We start from the raw sequence: 24,841 nt of genomic DNA on the forward strand, positions 1-24,841 counted from the left end.
CCATGTGCCATTTTTGTGAAGGGCATTAATTTCTTCCTTCATGGCATTTGTCCATTCAGGAATTGAAAGAGCTTCTGCCACATTCTTAGGGATAGTGACATTGTCAATAGAGGTAAGGAAAGCACGGAATGAGGATGAAATGTTCTCATAGGAGACAAAATTGGAAATGGGATGTTTAGTGGTGCACAATCTAACACCCTTCCTGTGAGCAGTAGGATGGTCAAGATCATTAGTAGTAGAGGAATCATTTTCAATAGATTCAAGGACATCATTGGGAGCCAAAATACCTGAGTGAGTATGATCCTCCCCCGAGGAGTCTGGTGGCACTGGAGGTACAGCTTCCAGATTCTCTACAGCTCTTGAATTTGGATGGCCTTTACGACAACGAGAAAAAACACAAAATGGCGGAGGGTTAGGAAGAGAAGGAAGCTGAACCGGTTTTTCCTCATGCCTACACTCCCCCTGAGGAGAAACAAGAAAGAAAGGCTCATCTTCAAAGAAAGAAACATCCATGGAGACATAGAATTACCGAGAAACAGGACTAAAACAACGGTATTCCTTTCCAGTGAAGGAGTAACCAAGAAATATGCAAGAGATAGCACGAGAATCCAGTTTCCCACGAGTGGGAGACAGGTTTTGTACAAAACACCGGCAACCAAAGACACGCAGAGGAATAGAAAGAAGAGAAGCCTTAGGAAAGAGAAGTTGATGTGGGGTTTTGTACTCTAACCGACGAGAGGGCATACAGTTTATAAGGTAGGTGGAACAAAGAACGACTTCAAGCCAAAAACGTTTGGGAACATTCATATGAAGTAGTAAACCCCGAGCCACTTCAAGGAGATGTCGGTTCTTCCGTTCAGCCACACCATTTTGTTGTGGCGTGCGGGCACAAGAGCTATGGTGAAGGGAACCACGCAAAGCAAAAAACTCCGTGAGGTCACTATGAAAAAATTCTTTTGCATTGTTTGATTGAAAATTTTGGATTTCAGTTTGAAATTGAGTGAAGACCATCCGCTGGAAATCTTGAATAATTTTTGGTACTTCTTCCCTGGTTCGCATCGGGTAAACCCAAGTATATCTAGAATGATCATCAATGAGGGTAATGAAATACTTGTAGCCACTCTTAGATGGTAAGGTAACATGGCCTCATACATCAGAATGAACAATGTGAAAAGGAGATTCAGATTTACCATTTCTTTGAAGAAAATGAGTTCTACAATGTTTACTTAACTAACACGTTTGACAAGAAAAATCAGAAACAGACATTGACTTAAACAGTTATGGGAATACAACTTTCAAAGACTCAAAAGACAAATGACCAAGACGACAATTCCATAAATAGACTTTTTTCTTACAGGACTGACTCAGACTCTGTAACATGAAGACCAGCCTTATTCTCCAGCATGTAAAGTTCATCAGCTATACGCCCCCTACCAATCGTCCTCCCCGAGGCCAGATCCTGAATCACACAATGAGAAGGGAAAAAAGTCACTGAGCAATTCAAGGAATTAGTAACACTACTAACAGAGAACAAATTAATGGGAAATTTTGGAACATGAAGGACATCAGAAAGGGTAAGACTAAGAGGAAGAGAGAGAGTTCCTTGACCAGCTATGGAAGCGTATGATTCATCGGCTAGTCTCACCTTTCCTTGACCAGCTATGGAAGCATATGATCCATCGGCTAGTCTCACCTTGTCTGGCCAAGATAAGATGAGGGTTGCTGATGGTTCTCTCTCTACCATTTCTGGGAAAGGAGTGGTTGACCTAAGCAAGGACCCTCTCACTCAAATCTATCTTGCATGTTCCCAATCTTTCTTTAAATCTCTTATCTGTTTCAAAGCTTACCAAAAATTTGAATTGTAGCATAACCTTTTCCCTACTCATTGTGTCTTTTAGGACAGGTTGACGAAGAGAACGATTGGGAGCGGTCATGAGTGTGGAGGTCTCTACTACCTTGATGCAGACATCAGTTTGGCCTTACAAACATCTGCTACTAGTAGTCGGTCCAATGTGGAGTCAATAGCTAGGTTACATCTGTGGCATGCTAGGTTAGGTCATTTACCATTTTCATCATTGGAAGTGTTGTTTCCAGACTTATTCAGAGGTGTTTCAAGTCAAGAGTTAGTCTGTGAAGTCTGTCAACTATCAAAGCAATGTAGAACTGTTTATTCAACTTCTAGTAATGAAATTGAAGTTTCTTTTGACTAAGTCCACTCTGATGTTTGAGGCCCCTCTCCCATTATTTCTGTTGATGGCTTTCGATACTTTATCAGTTTTATTGATCAATATTCTCGATGCACATGGATCTACTTATTAAAAGCACGAGATGAAGTGTCGTGGGTAACCATGACATTTTGCAAAATGATTGAAACATAATTTGGCAAGAAAATCAAACAATTCAGGTCAGATAATGTTGCTGAATATTTTGAAAGGTCCCCGAATCTATTTATGGAGGATGCTGGAATGATTCATCAGTCATCTTGTGCTAGTACTCCCCAACAAAATGGGGTTGCTGAACGCAAGAATAGACACCTATTAGAGACTGCTCGAGCCTTACTATTTCAACACAAAGTTCCAAAAAACTATTGGTTTCAAGCAATCCTTACTGCATCATATATGATAAATCGAATGCCATCCAAGGTATTGGGGATGAACTCCTTTCTCTGTTCTTTACCCTCACCTTCCTGACTTTTCCCTTCCACCGAGAGTCTTTGGTTGTGTTTTCTTTGTACATGTCAAGGATCCACAGAAGACCAAATTGGATCCTAGGGCTACGAAGGGAATCTTTTTGGGGTACTCCCCTACTCAGAAGGGGTACAAGTGTTATGATCCAGTCACCAGGAAAAAATGTCACAAAGGATGTGGTATTCTTTGAGTCTCAGTCCTATTTTCATTCTTCCCAGAATCCTCTTCAGGGGGAGACTAGTGGGATGGAAGAGGATCCTTCTGTTCCCTCCTCCTTTGTGCCTCTCTCTACCTCGGACCTTCCATCTTCTCCTCCTGATCCACCTAGTTGTGGTATTCCGGGTGATTCTAGTGAGGCTCCCATTGTTCCAGCTACTCTAGTGAGGCTCCCATTGTTCCAATTGGACTCGGATCAACCTGTCTCAGAAACTCAAGGTAATCCTATCAATTCCTTTGACTTGGATCTTTCTATTGCCCTTCGTAAGTCTACCCGTTCTTGTACTACCAGACACCCCATTGCTGATTTTGTGTCTTACTCACAATTGTCTCATCGTTATTGTTCTTTTGTGTCTGCTCTCTCTTCTGTGCATGTCCCTACTAGGTATTCAGAGGCAGTATCTGACCCAAAATGGAAAGAGGCTATGGACGAAGAAATGAATGCCTTAATGAAAGCAGGGACTTGGGAATTAGCAGATCTACCAGAAGGGAAAGGCACTGTTGGATGCAAGTGGGTGTTCACTGTGAAGAATAGGGAGGATGGGTCCATTGAAAGCTACAAGGCTAGACTGGTAGCAAAAGGGTTTACTCAAAAAGAAGGGATTGACTACAAAAAAACCTTTGCTCCAGTAGCAAAACTCAACACAATCCGAGTTCTATTATCATTAGCTGCAAATTTCTCATTGGAGCTACATCAGTTGGACGTGAAGAATGCTTTCTTCAATGGTGACCTACATGAAGAGGTATTCATGGATCCTCCACTAAGTTATGGGTTTGACAAGAAGGTATGTTGACCGAGAAAAGCTCTATACGGTCTTAAGTAGTCCCCTCATCCTTGGTTTGAGAAGCTATGTGGAACCATGAAGAAAGGGGGTTACACTCAAAGTGGGGCAGATCATACCCTGTTCATAAGAGAAATGGCAAACTTACAACACTTGTTGTCTATGTGGATGATATGGTACTTACATGGGATGATAAGGAAGAGATTAAAAGACTAAAGGAGGTCTTGGCTGCTGAATTTGAGATCAAAGACCTGGGCCAACTGAGATACTTTCTTGGGATTGAAGTTGCTAGATCCAAAGAGGGCGTCTATATATGTCAGCGGAAATACATCCTTGATCTTCTACAAGAGACAGACATGATGGGGTGTAGGCCGGTAGATACTCCAATAGAACAGAACCATGGTCTACATGAGTCTGTAGGAGAGGACTACCTTGATAAGGAAAGATACCAAAAGCTGGTGGGGAAGTTGATTTACCTGTCCCTCACTTGCCCTGGCATTGTTTATGCTGTACATGTTGTCAGCCAGTTCATGCACACTCCTAAAATCTCTCACATGAAAATTGTGGAAAGGATCATCAAATATTTGAAGTCTTGCCCGGGGAAAGGAATTCTGTTCAGAAAAAACAATAAAATTGTAGTTAGTTGAAAAACAGTCCACTTGATGTATGGAACTGTTTGAGATTAGATGCAAACCAGAAAATAAACAAACAAGAGAGGAAGAGAAGAGAGAATTGGCGGCAATGAGTGTTAGAGAGTAAGAGGTTCGAACATAACCTCTCTCTAACACTCTAAACATCTTATTAATAAGTTAATCTTTGACAAATTACAGAGAGGCCCTTGAGTGGGCAGGAAAATACAAAAAAACAGAACATTACAGAGTATGGGCCCAGAATAAGGCCCACAACAGAGAGAAACATAACATAACATGAAATGACAGTCTATGGGCCATTCGGTCCATCTCCTCTACACTCTCCCTCAAGCTGAGCATAGATGTTAATCATGCCCAGCTTGCCAGTGTCATGTTGAAGCCTTGCCTTGGAAATGCCCTTGGTGAGGAATTCTGCCAATTGTCCTTTAGAAGTAATGAATGGAAGACACACTTCACCGGAGGAGACTCTTTCTCGAATAAAGTGTCTATCAACCTCAATATGTTTGGTTCTATCATGTTGTACCGGGTTGTGAGCAATGTTGATGGTAGCCTGATTATCACAGTACAACATCATGGGTTTGTCATGATCAATCCCAAGTTCTTCCATTAAGGACCTTAGCCACAACAATTCCGAGACTCCATGTGCCATGGCTCTATATTCTGCTTCTGCGGAGGATCGGGCCACAACTGATTGTTTCTTACTCCTCTAAGAGACAACATTACCAGCCACCTGACTGCAATACCCTGAAGTAGAACTTCTATCATCAATATTTCCAGCCCAATCAGCATCAATATAAGTTTCAAGTTTCAGATGACCATGCTTGGTAAATAGAATTCCTTTTCCTAGAGAGCCTTTCAGATAGCACAAAATCCGTTTTGCTGTTGCCATATGGGTATCTCTAGGAGCATGCATGAACTGACTAATGCAACTGACAACATACGCAATATCTGGCCTAGTCATGCACAGATACAGAAGCTTCCCAAGAAGTCTCTGAAAGACCCCTTTGTCTTCCAACAAAGTTCCATCCGAAGCTGAAAGTTTGTGACTCATATCAATAGGAGTTGCAGCAGGTCTTGCACCCATTTTTCCAGTTTCAGACAACAAATCAAGGACATATTTCCTCTAGGAAATAAGAATCCCATCCCTAGATCTGGCAACTTCTATGCCAAGGAAGTATCTCAACTTCCCCAGATCCTTAATCTCAAATTCTGTACGGAGGAAAGACTTAAGGGCCAGAATACTTGAGGCATCATCACCAGTCACTATAATGTCATCAACATACACAATGAGATACATTGCTAGAGATCCACTTTTCTTCACAAAAAGAGTATGATCTGACTGTGTCTGAACATAGCCAAATTTAACAAGTGCAGCTCTAAATCTCTCAAACTAGGCACTAGGAGATTGTTTGAGGCCATAAAGAGATTTCTTCAGTTTACATACCTTTCCTTGCATATCTTTCCCATGCATTCCTGGAGGAAGACACATGTAGACCTCCTGATGTAAGTCACCATTCAGAAATGCATTCTTTACATCTACCAGACTTGTTGCAAAAGGCTACACACAGACATATGGGACTATTGAGAGGAATCAGTTCAATCTTGAAAACTGTGACAGTCCAGCTCGGTGGTTGCTCTTTCTATACTATTTCAGCCTTCAAAGGACACCCAGCAAACCTCCAATCACCAGGTATTTCAGGTTCCCAACAGCTGTTGTCCCAAAGAGAAGAAAAAAGGCCACAGTCCTTAAGAGACCTTTTGTCGAACACTCAGTATGCAGTAGTTAACAGCCTACTCTTAAATAGAAGAAACCACTTGAAAGTATTCAGTATAGGTCCAAGAAGAGGCTGGGAAGAAGATGAGACTAGTACCACTTAGTTTAGATCAGTTTCAGCAGCTTGGCAGTCCAATAATCAGCCGAATAGCACTTCCAAAATAACCCAGAAATTTCTGAGTAGAAACAGTCCAGCAACAGTGGGCCGAATGGAGGTGGGCTTTGAATGCTTTGACAGTCCTCCCAAACAACAAAAAATAACCCAGCAAAGGACTGAGAAAAAACTTATAGTAAGAGAGTCACTGGTTTGAACTACAAACTAGGCCTAACACTTGTTCTCTGAGATAACTTCAAATATCTTTTTCTTTGATTTAAAATAAGGCCAAACACCTTGCTCTCTGATTCTTCCTGGTCACCGAACCCTTCTCCAAGTGTGTAGAAACTTGGGCACCCTCCAATGACCTCCAAGAACCAGGCGGATGACTGTAAACTTTCAGCCCTAGAACCTCCTCATGCAGTTGGCTGAACTAGAACCACATGAGGGACACGCCAAGCAATGGCCCGCTCTGATACTAAGTTGAAAAACAGTCCACTTGATGTATGGAACTGTTTGAGATTAGATGCAAACCAGAAAATAAACAAACAAGAGAGGAAGAGAAGAGAGAGCTGGCGGCAATGAGTGTTAGGGAGTAAGAGGTTCGAACATAACCTCTCTCTAACACTCTAAACATCTTATTAATAAGTTAATCTTTGACAAATTACAGAGAGGCCTTTGAGTGGGCAGGAAAATACAAAAAAACAGAACATTACAGAGTATGGGCCCAGAATAAGGCCCACAATAGAGATAAACATAACATAACATGAAATGACAGTCTATGGGCCATTCGGCCTATCTCCTCTACAAAGTTGAAGGATATACTGATGCAGATTGGGCTGGCTCTGTTGGGGACAAGAAGTCTACTTCCGGGTACTGCACATTTGTTGGAGGAAATTTAATTACATGGAGGAGTAAAAAACAGAATGTGGTGGCTAGATCTAGTCCAAAGGCCGAATATCGATCTATGGCTCATGGTGTTGCTGAACTTCTATGGCTTAAGATCCTTCTTGGTGAACTTGGAATAGAGATCGAGTGCCCTCTCAGGTTGTACTGTGAAAACAAGGCTGCCATCAACATTACAAATAACCCTGTGCAATATGATAGAACGAAACATATTGAGATAGACCGCTACTTTGTCAGAGAAAGAATCGTCTCAGGAGAACTCTGCATTCCTTATACTCCCTTCAAGATGCAGATTGCAGATGTTCTAACTAAAGGGCTAGCTATAGTGAAATTCTTGGACTTGCTTGGCAAGCTAAACATGATTGACATCCATGCTTAGCTTGAGGGGGAGTGTTGGTTCAGCTGTCTTAATTTGTTTGTTTTATCTTTGTTGTGTCTTAAGACATTAGTTATTGGGCCTTAGTTATTCGGCCTAATCTTATTTAGTGTTTTATTTGACTAGGTGTCCCATCACTAATTAGGGGCATTCTAGTCTATTTATGTAACATTATGTAATGTTCTTATATATAATAGATTAGGGCTGGATGAGAGTGATTTTGCCGCCCTTCTCATATCTTCTCCTTCTTCTTCTTCTCTTCTCATTCGACAGCCTTATTCCAACAAACAGAATTGAAGTTGCCCACTTTCACAAGGGCATCTTTATTTCCCAACGGAAATATGTACTAGATCTACTAGAAGATACAGACAAACTGGGGGTAAGATGAATTGACTCACCAATTGAACCTAACCATCATTTGGGAGATAGTCAGGGAGAGTTCTTGAAAGATGTGAAGAAGTTTCAGAGACCTGTAGGGAAACTCTTGTATTTGTCTATGACCAGACCTGATATTGCTTATGCAGTGAGTGTCCTTAGTCAGTTCATTTACAACCCTAAGACAACTCACCTTGAAGCTGCAGAGAGGATCCTCAGATACCTCAAGAAGTTTCCTGGAGCTGGTTTGCTGTTCCAGAAACATGGACATTTAATGGTGGAGGTATATACTGATGCTGATTGGGCAGGGGCAGTTGATGACCGAAAGTCTACCAATGGATATTGTGCCTTTGTAGGGGGAAACCTAGTCACATGGAGAAGTAAGAAGCAAAGTGTGGTGGCTAGGTCTAGTGCTGAAGCAGAATACAGAGCTGTCTCATGGAGTTGCTGAAATCAAGTGGATAAGAAATCTGTTAGGAGAACTGGGTTTTACAGTTAGCAACCCTATGTCACTCTATTGCGACAATAAGGCTGCTATCAACATTGCAACTAATCCAGTCCTCCATGATCGGACGAAACACATTGAAGTGGACAAGCATTTTATTAGAGAAAAACTTGTAAGTGGAGAAGTGTGCACCCCATATGTCAGCTCAGAAGAACAACTTGTAGACATCTTCACCAAAGGCCTTCATCATGTGTGGCATAATGATTTGTGTGGCAAGTTGGGCATGATTGACATCTATGCTCCAACTTGAGGGGGAGTGTTGAAAGTGTTAAAATAATTGATTTTATGTTTGTTAGGGTCTGTTTGACTGATTAAAGCCTTTTTTATTTTAATATATTATTGTACTATCACTTAGTAGGGGCACAAAGGTCATTTCCCTTCTTATTTTTTCGCCCTATATATTATAATGAAGCTGGCGCCGCCAACATCGTTCCATTGCCTCAACACTTCTTCCTTCCTTCTTCTCTTCTCTTCTCTTCTCTTCTCTTCTCTTCTCTTCTCTTTGCTGTAACCTTCAATCAGATTTACTATCAAGACTTCCCTTCAGGCTAGTTAACTAGTTCCCATGTATTGTTCTTGACAAGAGCATCCATCTCTACTTGCATTGCTTCCTTCCATTTAGGTATCAAAAGAGTTTCTTGCACTTTTCTGGGTATAGGAATAGCAGAAATAGATGCCAAGTAAGATCTATAGGATTCCAAGAGACAATTATAGGAAAGGAACTTGGAGATGCAATGGGCTGTGGATGAGGTGCAATGGCACTTCCCTTTACGAATAGCAATTGGAAGATCAAGGTCATCTATCGGTGAAGGCTGAATATCTGTAACAGTGGAATCAACAGTGGGAGCAGTAGTAGTGTCTGGATCTGGAGTTGTAGAAGATGTTGGAACTGGCCTAGATTGTTGTTGAGTACGAGAATCAACCTGCCTCCACTACTTTCTGTGATACACTCTCAACTCCCTGCATTTTTGACAACCTTCTTTGCAACTCCACCCCCCCCCTCCCCCCAAGTAACCGGGACAGGTAGAGGAACTCTTGGAGCTGAAACTGATATCCCTTCCTCCCTATTCTCCCCCTGAGGAGAAGCCTTATGATAGTAGGGCATATCCTCAAAAAAGGTGACATCCATGGATATAAAGCGCTTCCCTGAAACTGGCACATAACAGCAATACCCCTTTTGATTTTGTGAATACCCAAGGAAAATACACTAGTGGCTTTGGGATCAAACTTGGAGCGATGAGGTCCAAGGATTTGAACAAAACAAGTACAGCCAAAAGTTTTGAGGGGAATAGTGAATAGGTCCTTATCTGCATATAGAAGACTGAACGGGGTTTGCATGTTTAGGACCTGTGAAGGAACCCTGTTAATGAGGTATATGGTTGTACGGATTGCATCTCCCCAGAAGCATATGGAACATTGGAGTTGAGCATGATGCTTCTGGCTACCTCTAAAATATGCCTGTTTTTTCTCTCAGCAACCCCGTTTTGCAGAGGTGTGTGAGGACAGGTGCTCTGATGAATGATCCCATGATCAAGGAGATAGTATGCCAAAGGGTTTTGCAAAGTAATCCTTGGCATTATCAGATCTAAGAATCTTGATCTTGGTTTCAAATTGAGTTAGGATCATCTAATGGAAATCTTCAGTTAGAGTGGGAACCTCATTTCGAGAGTGCATAAGATAGATCCATGAAAAACGGGTATAGTCTAATTCCACCCCCTCCCCCCCCCCCCCCCATGGTGGGAGTATGGTAGGGACCCCAAACATCGGTATGCACAATCTGAAAAGGATGGTTGCTTCTTTTATTACTTAAAGGATAAGATGATCTACTATGTTTTGCAAGTTCACAACTTTCACATTTTAACCCAGACACTTCTACTGACTCAAACAAAATTTGAAAAAAGACTCTTTAAAGACCCAAAAGCTAAATGACCTAAGCGGTTGTGCCAAAGCATAATCTTACTACAAGGCTGAGAAACAAACAATTTCCCTACTTCACTTTGCCCCCCCTATGAATGCTCTAGTAGGTAGACTCCATTCATCTCACGGCCAATCCCAATCATCTTCTTCATTTCCATATCCTAAAAAATACACCAATCAGGGAAAAAAGTTACTGAACAGTGTTTTATTTTTAGTAATACTACTAACTGAAAGTAAGTTGGCACTAAGCTTGGGAACATGCAAAACTGAGGATAGGGTGATGGTATCTGATAATCTGATGTCTCCCTTGCTAGAAATTAGTACAAGAGAGCCATCAACAATAGAAACTTTGTCTCTCTCAGAGGATAAACAATAGGTGCTAAATAGAGTAGATATGCTAGTCATATGATCTGAAGCACATTAATCTATTACCCAGGAAGGTCTAGTATTACCTGGGATAGTAGCATGACAAGCAATAGCTCTTGTACTTGTATGGGCAAGGGCTGAAGTAGGCTGAGCTGAATTACTAAATTCATTTTCTAGCTGAGTCAGAGCATCTCAGACTGCAGCTAGGGTATCTAGAGGAGTGCCTCTTGTGCCTGATGAAGTTGTACTATCAGTGTTGACAACTATATTAGCATTCCCTTTCTTATTTCTGAGCTTTGTTGGAACTAGATGAGAGTGCAACTTCCAACAGTGTCCTTAGTATGTTTAGGTTTCTTGCAGTGTTCACATACTAAGTCCTTCTTAGCTTCCTTCTTCTCCTTCAGTCTTCAAACTTGATCAATCGGTTACTGTCAACACCTTGAATCTTGATCAAAGAACCAAGAAAAAGCTGATCAGCACCTCCAATCTTGATCAAGAGTCGATCTTGATCATTCAATTCCTGCCTGATTCTTCCTGATTACAAGAAGCTCTCTCCAATCTTAGGACAGCTGCTAAAGCCTTCTTGTAACCTCCAAGAATTAGCCGAAGTAAGGATCTTTCTGAACTTTCAGCCCTAAACAATTCTCATGTGGTTGGCTGAATTAAATCCACATGAGAAACTCTAGATCGAAGGCTCTAATACCAACTTGAAAGAAGAAGAACTGTTTACTATATTAGAGAAGTAATACAGGTTCGAAGAGAAGAAAAAGAGAGAAAGAGAGAGAGAGAGAAGAAGAGTGAAGAGAGGAGAAAAGAAAGAAGGGGTTCAGTGGTTAATAATCTGCCGCCCTATACACTTCTTTATTTATAGCTTTAGGTTTCTTACAAGAATAGGAAATAAACAAAAATTAGAAACAATAAGGCCAGCTAGCCTAACTTGAAAAGAAATTAGAAACTTCTAATAAAAGAAATTAGAAACTACTAATAAAAGAAATTAGAAACTACTAGGTGTGGGTATGAAGCCATAGACATTAGAGCCTGAGTGTGGGTATGGAACCCCACACTCGTGGCTAACCAACTATTTCTTCAAATCCCATGAGCTACTACATGATTAGCCCATGTAGAAGGTGGGCCATGGAGATCATAACAAAAATTCACTGAATGTCCGTCCCTGCCACAGTGGGTACACTTCCTAGTAGAGTTACTTTTTCCTTTACCACGGCCTCCCCCTGATTCACGACCATCACCACGACCAAATATAGAACCACCACAACCTCCTCAAGAAGCATGTCTTCCTCCTCTAGTACCACGTCCGCCTCCTCTGGCTATCACAAATGCTGATCTGTCAGACGGTGTGGGACTCTCTGTAGATCCCAAAGAAATCCTGCGAAGCCATGCAAAAACTTTCTCAAGTGTAGGAAGAGTAGAGCCTCCCAATACTCGGGCCCTAACTGGTTAATTCTTTGATTTCAACCCCACTAAGAACCTAGTGACATCTAGTTGCTCCCTCTGTTGTTGCTGAACCTTAACATCTGGAGTGAGGGGATGATAGACATTGAGTTCATTTTTGAGGTTCTTCATACTGGCATAATGCTCTTCTAGGGTTTTATTCCCTTGTTGCAGATCCAAATACTCCTAATAGAGCTGATATACCCTTGCAGTATTATCCTGCCCAGAACAAAGCTTCTTGGCATTTCCCATATGTCCTTAGCTGTATCTAAGAACATAAAGTTGGCACTTATTTTGGGTTCCTTGTTTCATAACCATGTTTTGATTTGGGCATCTTTCTGTTCCCAGTCATCAAACCCTGGAGAGTTAGCTGATGGTTTATTTTCCTTCACATGTTTCACTTTCCTCTTTGCCTTGAGGAAAACTTCCATTGACTTGGCCCATGGCACATAATTCTCACCATTAAGTTTAATTGAAGCCATCTGCACACCCAGAAAGTCGGAGGGGATCATCACACTCAATTTCTAATCACTAGAACCATCTCCTGTTGCTGTCATTATGTCCCCCACTGCTATTTCTAATGCTGAATTCTCAATCACCAACCAAATACTGCTGTCAAGGCAACACTACAGCAGTCTCCAAACTCAGATGATAGGTTCACAACTAGTCACAATCAATCACCACTGTGCACACTACCATTCAGATTAAGAACAAAAGGTAAACCAGCATTTAGACAGCACCAAGAAGGCAGAAAATTGATGTAGGCAATTCGGCCATTCCTTCCAGCCCAAAAAAAACACAACTTTTGTTCTTGTTCACACCACTACTGATTACACAGTCATAAATCACCATGACAGTAGTTCAGCAACTCACTAACCACATACAAGCCCTCTTGAAGCTGCTCAATAAAGGGTGAGCATCACAAGCACCACCACACAATCATAGCTGTCACACATGGTACAGGTCTGTCTGACCTTTTCAGGGGGAACTACCAGTCCAAAAACATCAACTACTACCACTGCAGTAACCTGTCAGTCGATTCAGGTCACTTGTGACCAACAAAGGTTTCAAAAACAATCGACAGACCCCCCCAAGAGGGTCAAACATACCCTTACACCATTTGGTCACTGTAAACACAGCCTGTTCTTGGACCTTTTGCCAAGAACCAAGGCTACAAACAACTTAGTTCTTTAGGTTCTAATCAGTCCGAGCAGATTTTTGAGGGTTTTCAACCCAGAAATACCAACAGCACAAAAAAAAAAAGTAACCAACCTTGATGGAGAGATTCAGTCGACTATCCACTTACTTCTGGAGTTATTCTCTTTGAAAGAAAATCATGTTCTGAGCAGAGAAAGAGGGGCCGAAGTGTTCTCAGACCTAGGTCGAGTCTGTGTTCTGCATTTGCAGTCCAGAAAGAAGAAAAAAAAAAGGAAGTCACGATCAGAGAGAAGCAGCAGTCACGATCAGAGATTTAGAGAGCAACGTCCTGCTCTGATACCATATTTGTTCAGTGGCTTCAGCAGTTCGAACCAGAAGAAGAAGAAGAAGAAGAGTTGAACCTGATAGCTAAACCCTATCAGTTGACCATAATGTAGATTAGTCACTAATTAATTATACAATGACTAAACTGCCCCCACTTAAGTATGGGACAGGAAGTCATATTAGAACTGCCACATAAGCACATAACTTAACTGAATAAAATGACTAATCTACCCTTATTTGGCTAGCTCTAACAATGATGATGATGATGATGACGACGACTTAGGATCAGGGAACTTAGCTCTTAGGAACACTGCTTTGTTGGGAAAAGGGTTGTGTAGTTTTCCATTTGAAAGAGACAGGCTGTGGCACAAGATATTCATATGATGATAGGATTGAGAATACTGTGGTTGAAGTCAGTATTCAAGATATTGGGTGTGGATGTGTTGAAGAAGATGTGACTGATAAAACTGATGGGCTCCATTCCAATGTCTATTGTAGATTTTGACACTTCATAGATTCTTGGGGAGGCCAGAGTGAAGATGAAGAAAGCTGGAGTGAAGATCACAGTGGATGTCAGGAAAGCAGGTATGATGGAGGAGAGGAAAAGGTTCTTCATGCAAGTCTGATAGGAAGAGTGGTGGGAAGATACATGGAGAGTTAAAAGACTGAGACCTGGGCAGCATTAGAATGGGGGAAAGAGAAGTTGATGGGAGTGAGAAGGCTGAATGCAGGTCTTTTTATGTTTCAGAAAAGGAAAGCAGCAGAATGGGTATTGGAATCTGAGAAGACAATGGAGAGGGAGTTTGACCTAAGATTAGATTGGTGGTTTCTGGCGGCCGATGAGCTAGTTTCTGGGGCCTGGGAGAGTGATGTATACAATTTGGATTGGAGTGGATGGAATTCCTTCACATGCTTGGAGAATCTTGACGTTCGAAGAAATTGCTGGGTCTTTCGGTAAATTCGTGAAGTACGATGATAGGAATAGAACTTGGGAGAACCTTGATATGGCAAGGATTTTAGTCGAGGTCAGGGGCTCTGTTGATATTCCAGATAGGCTGATACTGGAATTCGCAGGTGAATCCTATGAATTGAGATTGATTGTTGAGGGAGCTAATGTTTCTCCTTGTCGAGGGAGCTCATATAAATACTAAGACCTACTCTATAGTTTGCGTATTACTAAGACACCTCCTCTACTTTGCAACCTCTTTACTTAATGCACCTTTGGTTAGGAACCACTTGTATATCTGTTTGGTAACGATTTTTTTATTCGAAAAAAATACCTGTAAAAAGTTACATATGACCCTTATAGAAAAAACCCTCCTCCACATTATTTTATTCCAAAATATAAACAAAAGTTAAAGCAAAAATAAAGGAAGATAACAAAAATGAAAATAAAAGTAAAATAGACATTAATAGAAAAATTAGTTTTATTTTTTATTATTTGTTGCCTTCCTTTATTTTTTATAAGTTGTTATCTTCCTTTATTTTCTATTTTAATTTATTATTTTTCCTATTATTGTCTATTTTATTTTTTTAATTTTCTGTTACTTCAAATTGACATTTTGGTTAATTCTTTTCTTTTAACTCTTTTGGTTGAACAAACATTAGGGTCAAAAATGTCATTTTACACTTCTGTCTAAGAGAACCAGCAATAAATTAAATGGTTACAAAGCGGAGGGTGTCTTAGTAATATACAAACTACAGGGAAGGTTGTAGTAACTAAGTGAAACTGTAAGGGGTGTCTTAGTAAATGAACCCAAAATAAATTTGTTAATAATTTGAAAAGAAACAATGCAGATAAGAGACAGAACATACCAGAAATTTAACATCTTGGTTTGAATGGTCAACCCTCTCATCCTGTATTTAGAAAATTGATGGACATTCTTTATACTTATTGTCAGTTTGTGACTACAGCTGCCTACTGCCATGATTATTTATATTGTTGTTCAGATTATGTGCATCAATCATTTATTATTATTATTATTTACATTTTTCAGTGTTAGCCTATTCTGGAGACTCATACTGGGGATTCATTGGCAGTTTCTTCTGAAATTTCAGTTGGGTCATAATGGGTCAAATAATTAAATTCACTTTGTATTTTCATTCTGTATGTAAAACCATCCAAAAACTAATTAAATTCAAAGAAAACATGTAAGCTTTTATTAGTCTATGGAACTTAAACTCTAGTGAAGCCAAAGTTTGTATCTCAAAAATTACTCCACAAACTTATTTGACCCATTATGATCCAATTGCAAATTGAGAAGAGACTGCCAATGATTTTTCTGGGTTTGGTGGCATGCCAAGTGAGAACCCAATATCAAAATCAAGTTTTGGTCTGTCGACCAAAATGCTTCTTGAGTGAATCCATAGAAACCAGCCTTTGTATGACCCCAGATGATGCCCTTCCACTAACTGGTGGATCTGAAATTTTAGAATGAAAAGTTACGTGTAAAACCACCACACATTCAAAGTTCACGCTAACCCAATGGTTTGATGTTGAGATACAAGCTTGTGAACAGACTCTACAATGTGGAAGTTGTTGTAACTACTCAAAGTGGTAACACTCCCCTTTTTTATTACACTTCTTATGTTTAGGAGTTCCTTTTAAAATAAATTTTGCATCCTTTAGTTTCTAAATATTCCAGACTGAAGAAAACTGAAGAGAGGAGAGATTGAGAGTTCGGCAATGAGGGTTTGAGAATGAGAGTTTCGAACCTACTCTCTCTCAGCACCCTAACACTATTTTATTAAGATAGATTTGAATAATTACAAGGAGGCCCTTAGTTGGGCAAGAAATTACAAAGAACTTAATATAGATAGGATGGGCCCAGAATAAGGCCCATTACAGAAAAACATAAATAACAAGAAAGAATAAACAACCTATCAGTACACTCCCCCTCAAGCTGAGCATAGATGTCAATCATGCCAAGCTTGCTGGTATCATGCTGAAGTTTTGCCTTGGGAATGCCTTTGCTGAGAAAATCTGCCAACTGTCCTTCAGATGTGATGAAAGGAAGACACACTTCACCCAAAGAGACCCTTTCCCTAATGAAGTGTCGATCAACTTCAATATGCTTGGTTCTATCATGTTGCATTGGGTTGTGAGCAATGTTGATGGCAGCCTGATTATCACAATACAACATCATTGGCTTGTCATATTCAACCCCAAGTTCTTCCATCAATGATTTTAGCCATAATAATTCAGAAACTCCATGTGCCATGGCCCTGTATTCTGCTTCAGCAGAAGACCGAGCAACAACCGATTGTTTCTTGCTTCTCCAAGAAACAACATTACCAGCCACCAAGCTGCAATACCCAGAAGTAGATCTTCTGTCATCAATGTTTCCGGCCCAGTCAGCATTGGTGTAAGCTTCAAGTTTCATATGACCATGCTTGGCAAACAAAATACCCTTTCCTTGGGAGCCCTTCAAATAACATAGGATTCTCTCTGCTGTTTCCATATGAGTGTCTCGGGGAGCATGCATGAATAGGCTAATGCAACTGACTGCATATGCAATATCTGGCCGAGTCATGCATAGGTACAAAAGTTTCCTAAGAAGTCTTTGAAAGATTCCTTTGTCTTCTAACAATGTCCCTTCTGAAGCTGAGAGTTTATGACTCATATCAATAGGAGTAGCAACTGGTCTAGCACCCATCTTTCCAGTTTCAGAGAGCAAGTCAAGAACACACTTCCTTTGGGAGATAAGAATCCCATCCTTGGATCGAGCCACTTCTATGCCAAGAAAGTATCTCAATTCCCCCAAATCTTTAATCTCAAACTCTGTATGGAGAAAAGATTTAGATCATGAATTCTTGAAACATCATTACCAGTCACTACATTATCATCTACATACACAATGAGGTATACTGCCAGAGGTCCACTCCTCTTCACAAAAAGAGTATGATCGAACTATGTCTGCACATAACCAAAGTTAACAAGTGTTGTTCTAAATCTCTCAAACCATGCTCTAGGGGACTTTTTTAGTCCATAAAGAGATTTCTTTAGCCTGCATGCCTTCCCTTTCATATTAGTTCCATACATCCCTGGAGGAAGAGACATATAAACCTCCTCATGTAATTTACCATTCAGAAATGCATTCTTCACGTCCAATTGATAAAGGGGCCAATCAAAGTGAGCAGCTAAAGATAGAAGAACCCTCACAGATGTCATCTTGGCAACAGGTGCAAAGATCTCCAAATAATCAATCCCATATGTCTGTGCATAGCCTTTTGCAACCAGCCTGGCCTTGTACCTTTTAATGGTGCCATCAGCTCAGTATTTGATAGTAAAGACCCACTTGCAACCGACTGGATCCTTCCCTTCAGGCAAATCCACCACTTCCCATGTGTCATTCTTATGTAGGGCATTGATTCCAGATCTCATAGCATCCCTCCATTCTGGAATCTTAAGAGCTTCTGATACAGACCTGGGAATAGGGTTAGAAGCAACAGAAGAGAGATAGGCAAAGTATTAAGGTGAAAGCAAACTATAAGAAAGGTTCTTGGAAATGCAGTGTGCAGTGCACTTCCGTTTTTCTTTCCTAACAGCAATGGGAATATCAAGGTCAGGGAAGGATGACTCCAAAGGAGCTGAAATAGTATCTGTTGTCTCTTCTGTGACTGGAAGTGTATGAGGCTCATGTATTGTAGGAGAAGAAACAATCTGCACATTTTTGGATCTTTGCCTTTGATATACCTTGGGATTGAGGATAGGACGAGGAGGTAGAGTACTGGGACAAGGAGAATGGAACGACTGATCCACCCTTAATACATTTGAAGGAGAAGCAGACACATCAAGAGACTCAATAGGGATAGGAAGAGGAAGAGCAAACACCTGTGACAAATCCTCCCCCTGTGGACAATGTCCTTCTGGAGAGGAAGCATAAAAGGGGGAAAGCTCATCAAAGGTGACATCCATTGAGACATACCGATTGCCAGACTTTGGATCAAAACAACAATAACCCTTCTATGTGGGGGAATAACCAAGGAAGATACACTTTTGAGCTTTGGGTTCAAATTTATGCCTTTGGACACTTGGAACATGTACATAACAGGTGCAGCCAAAGACACGAATAGGAACAGGAAAAAGGTCCTTGTCCGGATGAAGAAGAGTGAAGGGAGACTTAAACCCCAAAAGCCTGGATGGCATACGGTTTATAAGGTAGGTAGCAGTAAGAACAACATCACCTCAAAACCTGGTAGGAACATGTGAGGCAAATAAGATACTTCTTGCAACTTCAACAATATGCCTATTTTTCATCTCAGCAACCCCATTCTATTCTGGGGTCCTAGCACATGAGCTTTGATGAATAACCCCCATGTCAGAAAGATAGCAGGATAGATTTTTCTCAAAGTATTCTTTTGCATTGTACGATCTGAAGATTTTAATCCTGGTATCAAATTGGGTTAGACCAAACTCATGGAATTGTTTTACAAGTCTTGGAACTTCATCACGGGATTTCATCAGGAATATCCAAGTGAATCGAGAAAAATCATCAATAAACAGGATAAAATATTTGTAGCCACCCATGGAGGGTAAGGGGTTAGGTCCCCACACATCAGAATGCATAATATTAAAAGGAACAAAAGATCTTTTGTTACTCAAAGGATAATTGTTTCTACAATGCTTTGACAATTCACAAGACTCACAATGAAGACTGGACAAACTAATTCCCTTAAACAGTTCAGGGAATAGATGACTCAAGGCAGAAAAAGACAGATGACCAAAATGACAATGACACAACATAATCCGACTAACAGACGCTGAAGAAACAGATCCGAGAGCAACATTCCCAAGATGATCAGTGCATTGTCCGGAGTATCAAGCAAGTATATTCCATTCGTCTCATGGCCACTCCCAATCACCTTCTGAGACTCCAGATCCTGAAAAACACAGTAGGAAGGAAAAAAGGTTAACAACAGTTTAGTGACTTGGTTAAACTACTTACAGACAACAAATTAGTTTTTAGTTTAGGTACATGAAGGGCAGAAGGTAGGAACAAGGAATTTGTAGCCTTGATAGTTCTCTTACCAGAGATAGGGGCAAGTGAACCATCAGCTAAAGTGATTTTATCACGTCCAGGAAGCAAGTCATATGAAACAAAAAGGTAGAAAGATTGGTCACATGGTCAGAAGCACCTGAGTCAATAATCCAAGGGATCTTGAGATTACCTGAAGTGGTAGCATGATTGGTAGAAACCCTTATATTACCTGAATGAACAAATGCAGAAGAAGTAGAATTTCCTGAAGGGTTGGAAGGAGAAGTCACATCACCCAGCTGACTGATCATCTTCCCAAACTTTTCATATTCTACTCTCATGGCTGCCAACTGTGCAGAAGCAGACATCTCTTCACTATCTGGCCCGGCAGCTACATTTGCACTTCTTGATATTTTACTATCATGTTTTTTCTGAAACCGAATGGGAACAAGATTAGGATGTAGTTTCCAGCACTTGTCTTTGGTGTGTTTCGGCTTCTTGCAGTACTCACATATAACTTCTTTCTTTCCTGTGCCACCAGAAGTTCCAACATTCCCTTTAGGTTTAAACCCCATATTGGCAAAGTGATCACTAATATCAGCCCCTTGAACCTGGACAGCCCTTCTGCTCTCTTCACCATTCACCAATGCATAAGCTTGTGACAATGAGACACACTCCTTGGAAAGAATATTTTGTTTTGTGATATCATATTCTGGGTTTAGTCTAGTTAAGAACTCAAAAACCCTGTTCCTTTCAACCAATTTTATGTAGGTCTCTGCATCATTGGTGGTGTCCCAAGTTACAACTTCTATTAGGTCAATCTCTTGCCATAGAGATTTCAGACAGCTAGAGGCTTCTCCCCTTGCCTTAAATTCTTTACATCACTTCTCAATTTATATGCTCGGACCACATTGAGTTTTTGGGAATAAGTTTCTGCAACACTGTCCCAAATTTCCTTTGCTGAATTCATCCATAGGTAGTGTTGGCTAATTTGTAGCTGCATTGAGTTCACAAGCCACCCAATGACAGTGTAATTTTCTTGCAACCACTTCTCGTAAGATAGATCATCTTCTGGGGGAGCCTTCTTACTCCCGGAAATGAACCCCCACTTTCCTCTACTACATACATAAATCTTTACTGATTGTGACCATGCCAGATAATTAGTTCCATCTAGTTTGACTGTGGTCACAATCAATAAGGAATCACTTGGAGTCCCCTGAACCAGTCCATATTCAGTACCACTTTTGTTTTCAAACTCCGAGGAGTACATCATGTGAACACTTCAAATATGATTTTAGATGACTTCTACAAGTATACTGAATGAGGACGAGCAAGAACTGAGTTCAGCCGACCACAAGAAAGCAATACACTGAGTTCAGCCTTCAAAAAGTAATCAGAAATTTCTAGGCACTGTGTACTCAGCTGAAGTACCTTTTCAAATCTGGACTTCAAGGTAACCACCAAAGAAATAGCCAAGAAAAGTAAATACCATTTGGTGTTGCTGAAAAGGCCTTTTTACAAACACGGTGTGGGCAATAGAGACAACCCCGCTGTCAAAAAAGAAAAAAAGGCCTCAAGAACAGTTCGTACAGCCTCCCAAAAACAGCCAAATATAAGTAACAATCCACAGCCTTGTTACAAGGATGTTTCGGCAATTTTGACAGTCCAAGAAGGAGTGAAAACAGCCCAGAAATTTCTGGGTTAAACCAGATTCAATGGCAGCTGAAGGTAGTACAGAAAAACCAGAAATTTTCGGACACTTCAACAGTCCAAACACAGCCGTAAGTAGTACAGAACAACCCGAAATTTTCGGACACTTCAACAGTCCAAACACATCAGAAAATAACCCAGAAATCTGAGCACAACTTACAGTTTCGAGCTTCAAGCCAGAACCGAGCTGTTCCCCTTCCTTTTTTTCTCTGATTCTTCCTGGTCACTGAACCACTTCTCCAAGAGATTCTAGTCTCGGGAACTTCCAATGACCTCCAAGAATCAGGCAACACGAGCCTAAGCTTCCAGCCCTAGAATATTGAAGTTCAGGCCTGCTCTGATACCATGAAGAAAATTGAAGAGAGGAGAGCTTGAGAGTTTGGCAATGAGGGTTTGAGAATGAGAGTTTCGAACCTACTCTCTCTTAGCACTTGAACACTATTTTATTAAGATAGATTTGAATAATTACAAGGAGGCCCTTAGTTGGGCAAGAAATTACAAAGAATTTAATATAGACAGGATGGGACCAGAATAAGGCCCATTACAGAAAAACATAAATAACAAGAAAGAATAAACAGCCTATGGGCCATTCGGCCCATCTTCTCTACACAGACACAATTCCTCCTCATCCTAACCCTTGTTTAGATGGACCTCAAGATCTGTTAACTCACTAGCTGATAGGGGGAGGCATGGGAAGTTCAAGTTTGCTATCATATATTTCTAGGTTCCCCTCCCCTGTTCTCGAGCTTCTCCCCCTCCCTCTCCTCCTCTTCCACATGGGAACAGGCACGAAACATCATCATTTTCCTCAGGAAATTTGGTGGTTCTCCATAGCGTCGCTTCAGCTTCTGACGTGATCCAGACTCTCTGCCAACAGCCATCCACCTGCAACTCAATTGATCTTTGGATAACTTCAGGAATCAGGATGCACCCCCGATATTCCCATTCTTGCAGCATGAAGATCCTGTAAATCCAGAAGCTTCACCGAAATTAAATCAACTGAGAAAAACTTACTGTTACAGTTAGGGAACCAGTGCTCCACTGTAACCACGCCATCACACGTTTCTATTGCCTGCAAATCCATTATTTCTTCTTCAGATTCAACAGTAGCCTTTCTTCTCTCAAAAGGTCTGATCAACAGAATTTGGTCGTGGGCACCTCCATAACCGGCTTCCAGTCAGCCACCTTTCCTTTTCTTCAATTAGAACCATCCTTGGAGTCACTGTCGGTCAAACCACCGTCATGGTATTGAAACTTTTTTCTTCAACTTCACCCCCTTTTGAAACCGACCTTCTTCTCCTTCCCCTTCGAGCTTTGTTTTCTCCTTCCTCATTTGAAATTCCTGCATTGCCTCAGCTATCAAGGCCCAGCCCCTCCTCTGTTATCCCATTGGGATACAAATCCTCTTTATTCTTCTATCTACCAGTTCTTCTGTGAAGGCAACGGACCAGGCTTTCTCATTTCTCTTCATCACTACATCGAAACTCCTTCCCTCCTTGAAACTATTCCTCCATTCTGGTATCCTAATAGCGTAAACAGCCACGCCCAGAAAACCTTTGAACCAAGTCACTATGTCTTCCAGCAATAACATTGAGGTCCAATTTTCCTCATAAAGCTTCAGATAATCCAGTCCTTCACATCTCAATTTTACCAGCCTGAATTTCTTTGCTTCTATCACAATTTCCTTTGACCGCACTATTTTTGAACCTAAATTTCCTCTCACCACAGTCCCTTCTCATAACCATCTGACCTATTCAATTTTTTTTCTTTATCTAATCTTGCAACCTCCCATTCCCAAATCTCTTTGTTTGCTTCTCTGCAATCTACCTTTTTTCTTCTATAGCGTGGTTTGAACACTACTTTTCCCACCTCGAACTTGGTGTTATGACCAAGAGAGAACAGCAAAGGAGAGAGAAATAAGCTGATCTCATCAGGCCAACTAGAGATCCTTCACTCCATTCCAAAAACAAAGATATTAAATACAAAAATAAATAACACTAGTAGACATCTTAGCAGCTTCCCTCTCGCCCATCTCTTGAAAATCATTTGTGCCAATATTTGCCTCCATCTATTTCCTCTTCAAAGAAGACATCCTATAGGACTGGTGGTTTCACTCTTTGCTTTAAGCTTAGGGGATTAAGTCTTTGTAATTATCTCATTTTTTTGATAACATTGACTTGAATTATATTAAAATGAAAACAGAATATGTACAATACAAACGGGCATTCCTTGGAAAGTTAGAGGCACTCCCCCCTCCAAACAATTTAATCTCAAATTGCAGTTGTCCCCAAAACAATTGATCCCTGTTAGCCCCCTGTTTAGCTAATGCATCAGCTATCCCATTGGCCGACCTTTGGACCAATTGAATCCTTGTAATCATGTTTCTTGTAATTATCTCATTTTTAGTCTTAATGAGATCTACATTATTGATATAAATTCTTGCTAGGATAAAATTCAGTAGTACCAAATACTATTGGAATGGATTATAGCATTATCCATTCTAAATTTAGCTTTTGAATCTTAACCACTGATAATGTGTTAGTGCCTTTATATACAAATTAAGAATGCCATTTTTATGTCTGCATCCTCATTTGTTTAGTAAATGGATTAACTAAATTTCTCTTACTACAGAACAAGTACATTATCTCTTCCTTTTCTTTTATTTATTATTTGTCTTTCTACCAAGTTTCAGTGGTCCATTAATTTCTTGAAGATCATTCATAAAAATGTGATTTATGCAGGACTTTGCCAAAAATATCAAGGGAAGATTTTGAGTCCATATTTCATGAACTGGATGATAGCCATGACTTCAAGGTATTGTGTTAATGTTTTTGATGAAATGATTTGTCTGATCAGCTGACTCTTCAGAGTCCTTGTAAAATTGCAGATGTCACATCAAATAATGCAGCTACTGTTACAGTGTAACAAGAAGGGTTGATGAGTATCCCTGCTATACAGTTCACCAAGAAGTCCCTAAACTACTTGTCAAGGTTAGGGAAGAAGGGGCTGAGTTGTAGCAGTATTGAAACCACTAGGTTCTGAAAAATCTGACAGAAACCAGGGCTGAGATCCTCTGGTTTTTTTGTGCAAGAAAACTGAGAAGAGAAAAGCAGGAAATAACTAAACTCTCTTTATTCCTTCCAAGAAAACTGCCTTACAATCAGTTCTTGTTGTCTTAAATAGACCTTTCCATACTTAGACTTGGAAAACAACCAGGAAACCAACATTAGAAAGACTCCTAAACTGAAAATTACTCTTATTATAAGAATCATAAACTGACAAATTACTCTTATAAGAAGAATCCTAAACTGACAAAACTACTCTTATGACATGTTGAACAAGAGAAAGGGAGAGAGGAGAGGCGAGAGGACTGAGAGCCCAAAAAGAATACTGCAGGCATGCAGTATGTTATTATTTATACTAGGATGGCTGTATAACTTAAAGAATGAAGAAATTACAAAAGTACCCTTGCGGTACCAAACATATATACAACATCTGTCAACACTCCCCCTCAAGTTGGAGCATAGATATCAATCATGCCCAACTTGTCACAAAGATCATGATGTCTTGAGTG

General features: G+C 40.5%; 1 protein-coding gene across 1 annotated transcript in view; it reads left to right on the top strand.

The window, feature by feature from the left end:
- TPC1 (two-pore channel 1) overlaps positions 1-24,841 on the top strand; it is a 169,269-nt gene that overhangs the window by 54,225 nt on the left and 90,203 nt on the right. The window contains exon 11 of the mRNA XM_088965604.1: positions 24,009-24,081. Coding sequence (XP_088821730.1) covers positions 24,009-24,081 — 73 coding nt within the window. The remainder of the gene's footprint in view (positions 1-24,008; positions 24,082-24,841) is intronic.

The sequence above is a fragment of the Nelumbo lutea genome, chromosome 1 (assembly GCF_056320005.1).
Source record: "Nelumbo lutea isolate HS-2025 chromosome 1, American lotus-T2T, whole genome shotgun sequence".
Classification (NCBI taxonomy): Eukaryota; Viridiplantae; Streptophyta; class Magnoliopsida; order Proteales; family Nelumbonaceae; genus Nelumbo; species Nelumbo lutea.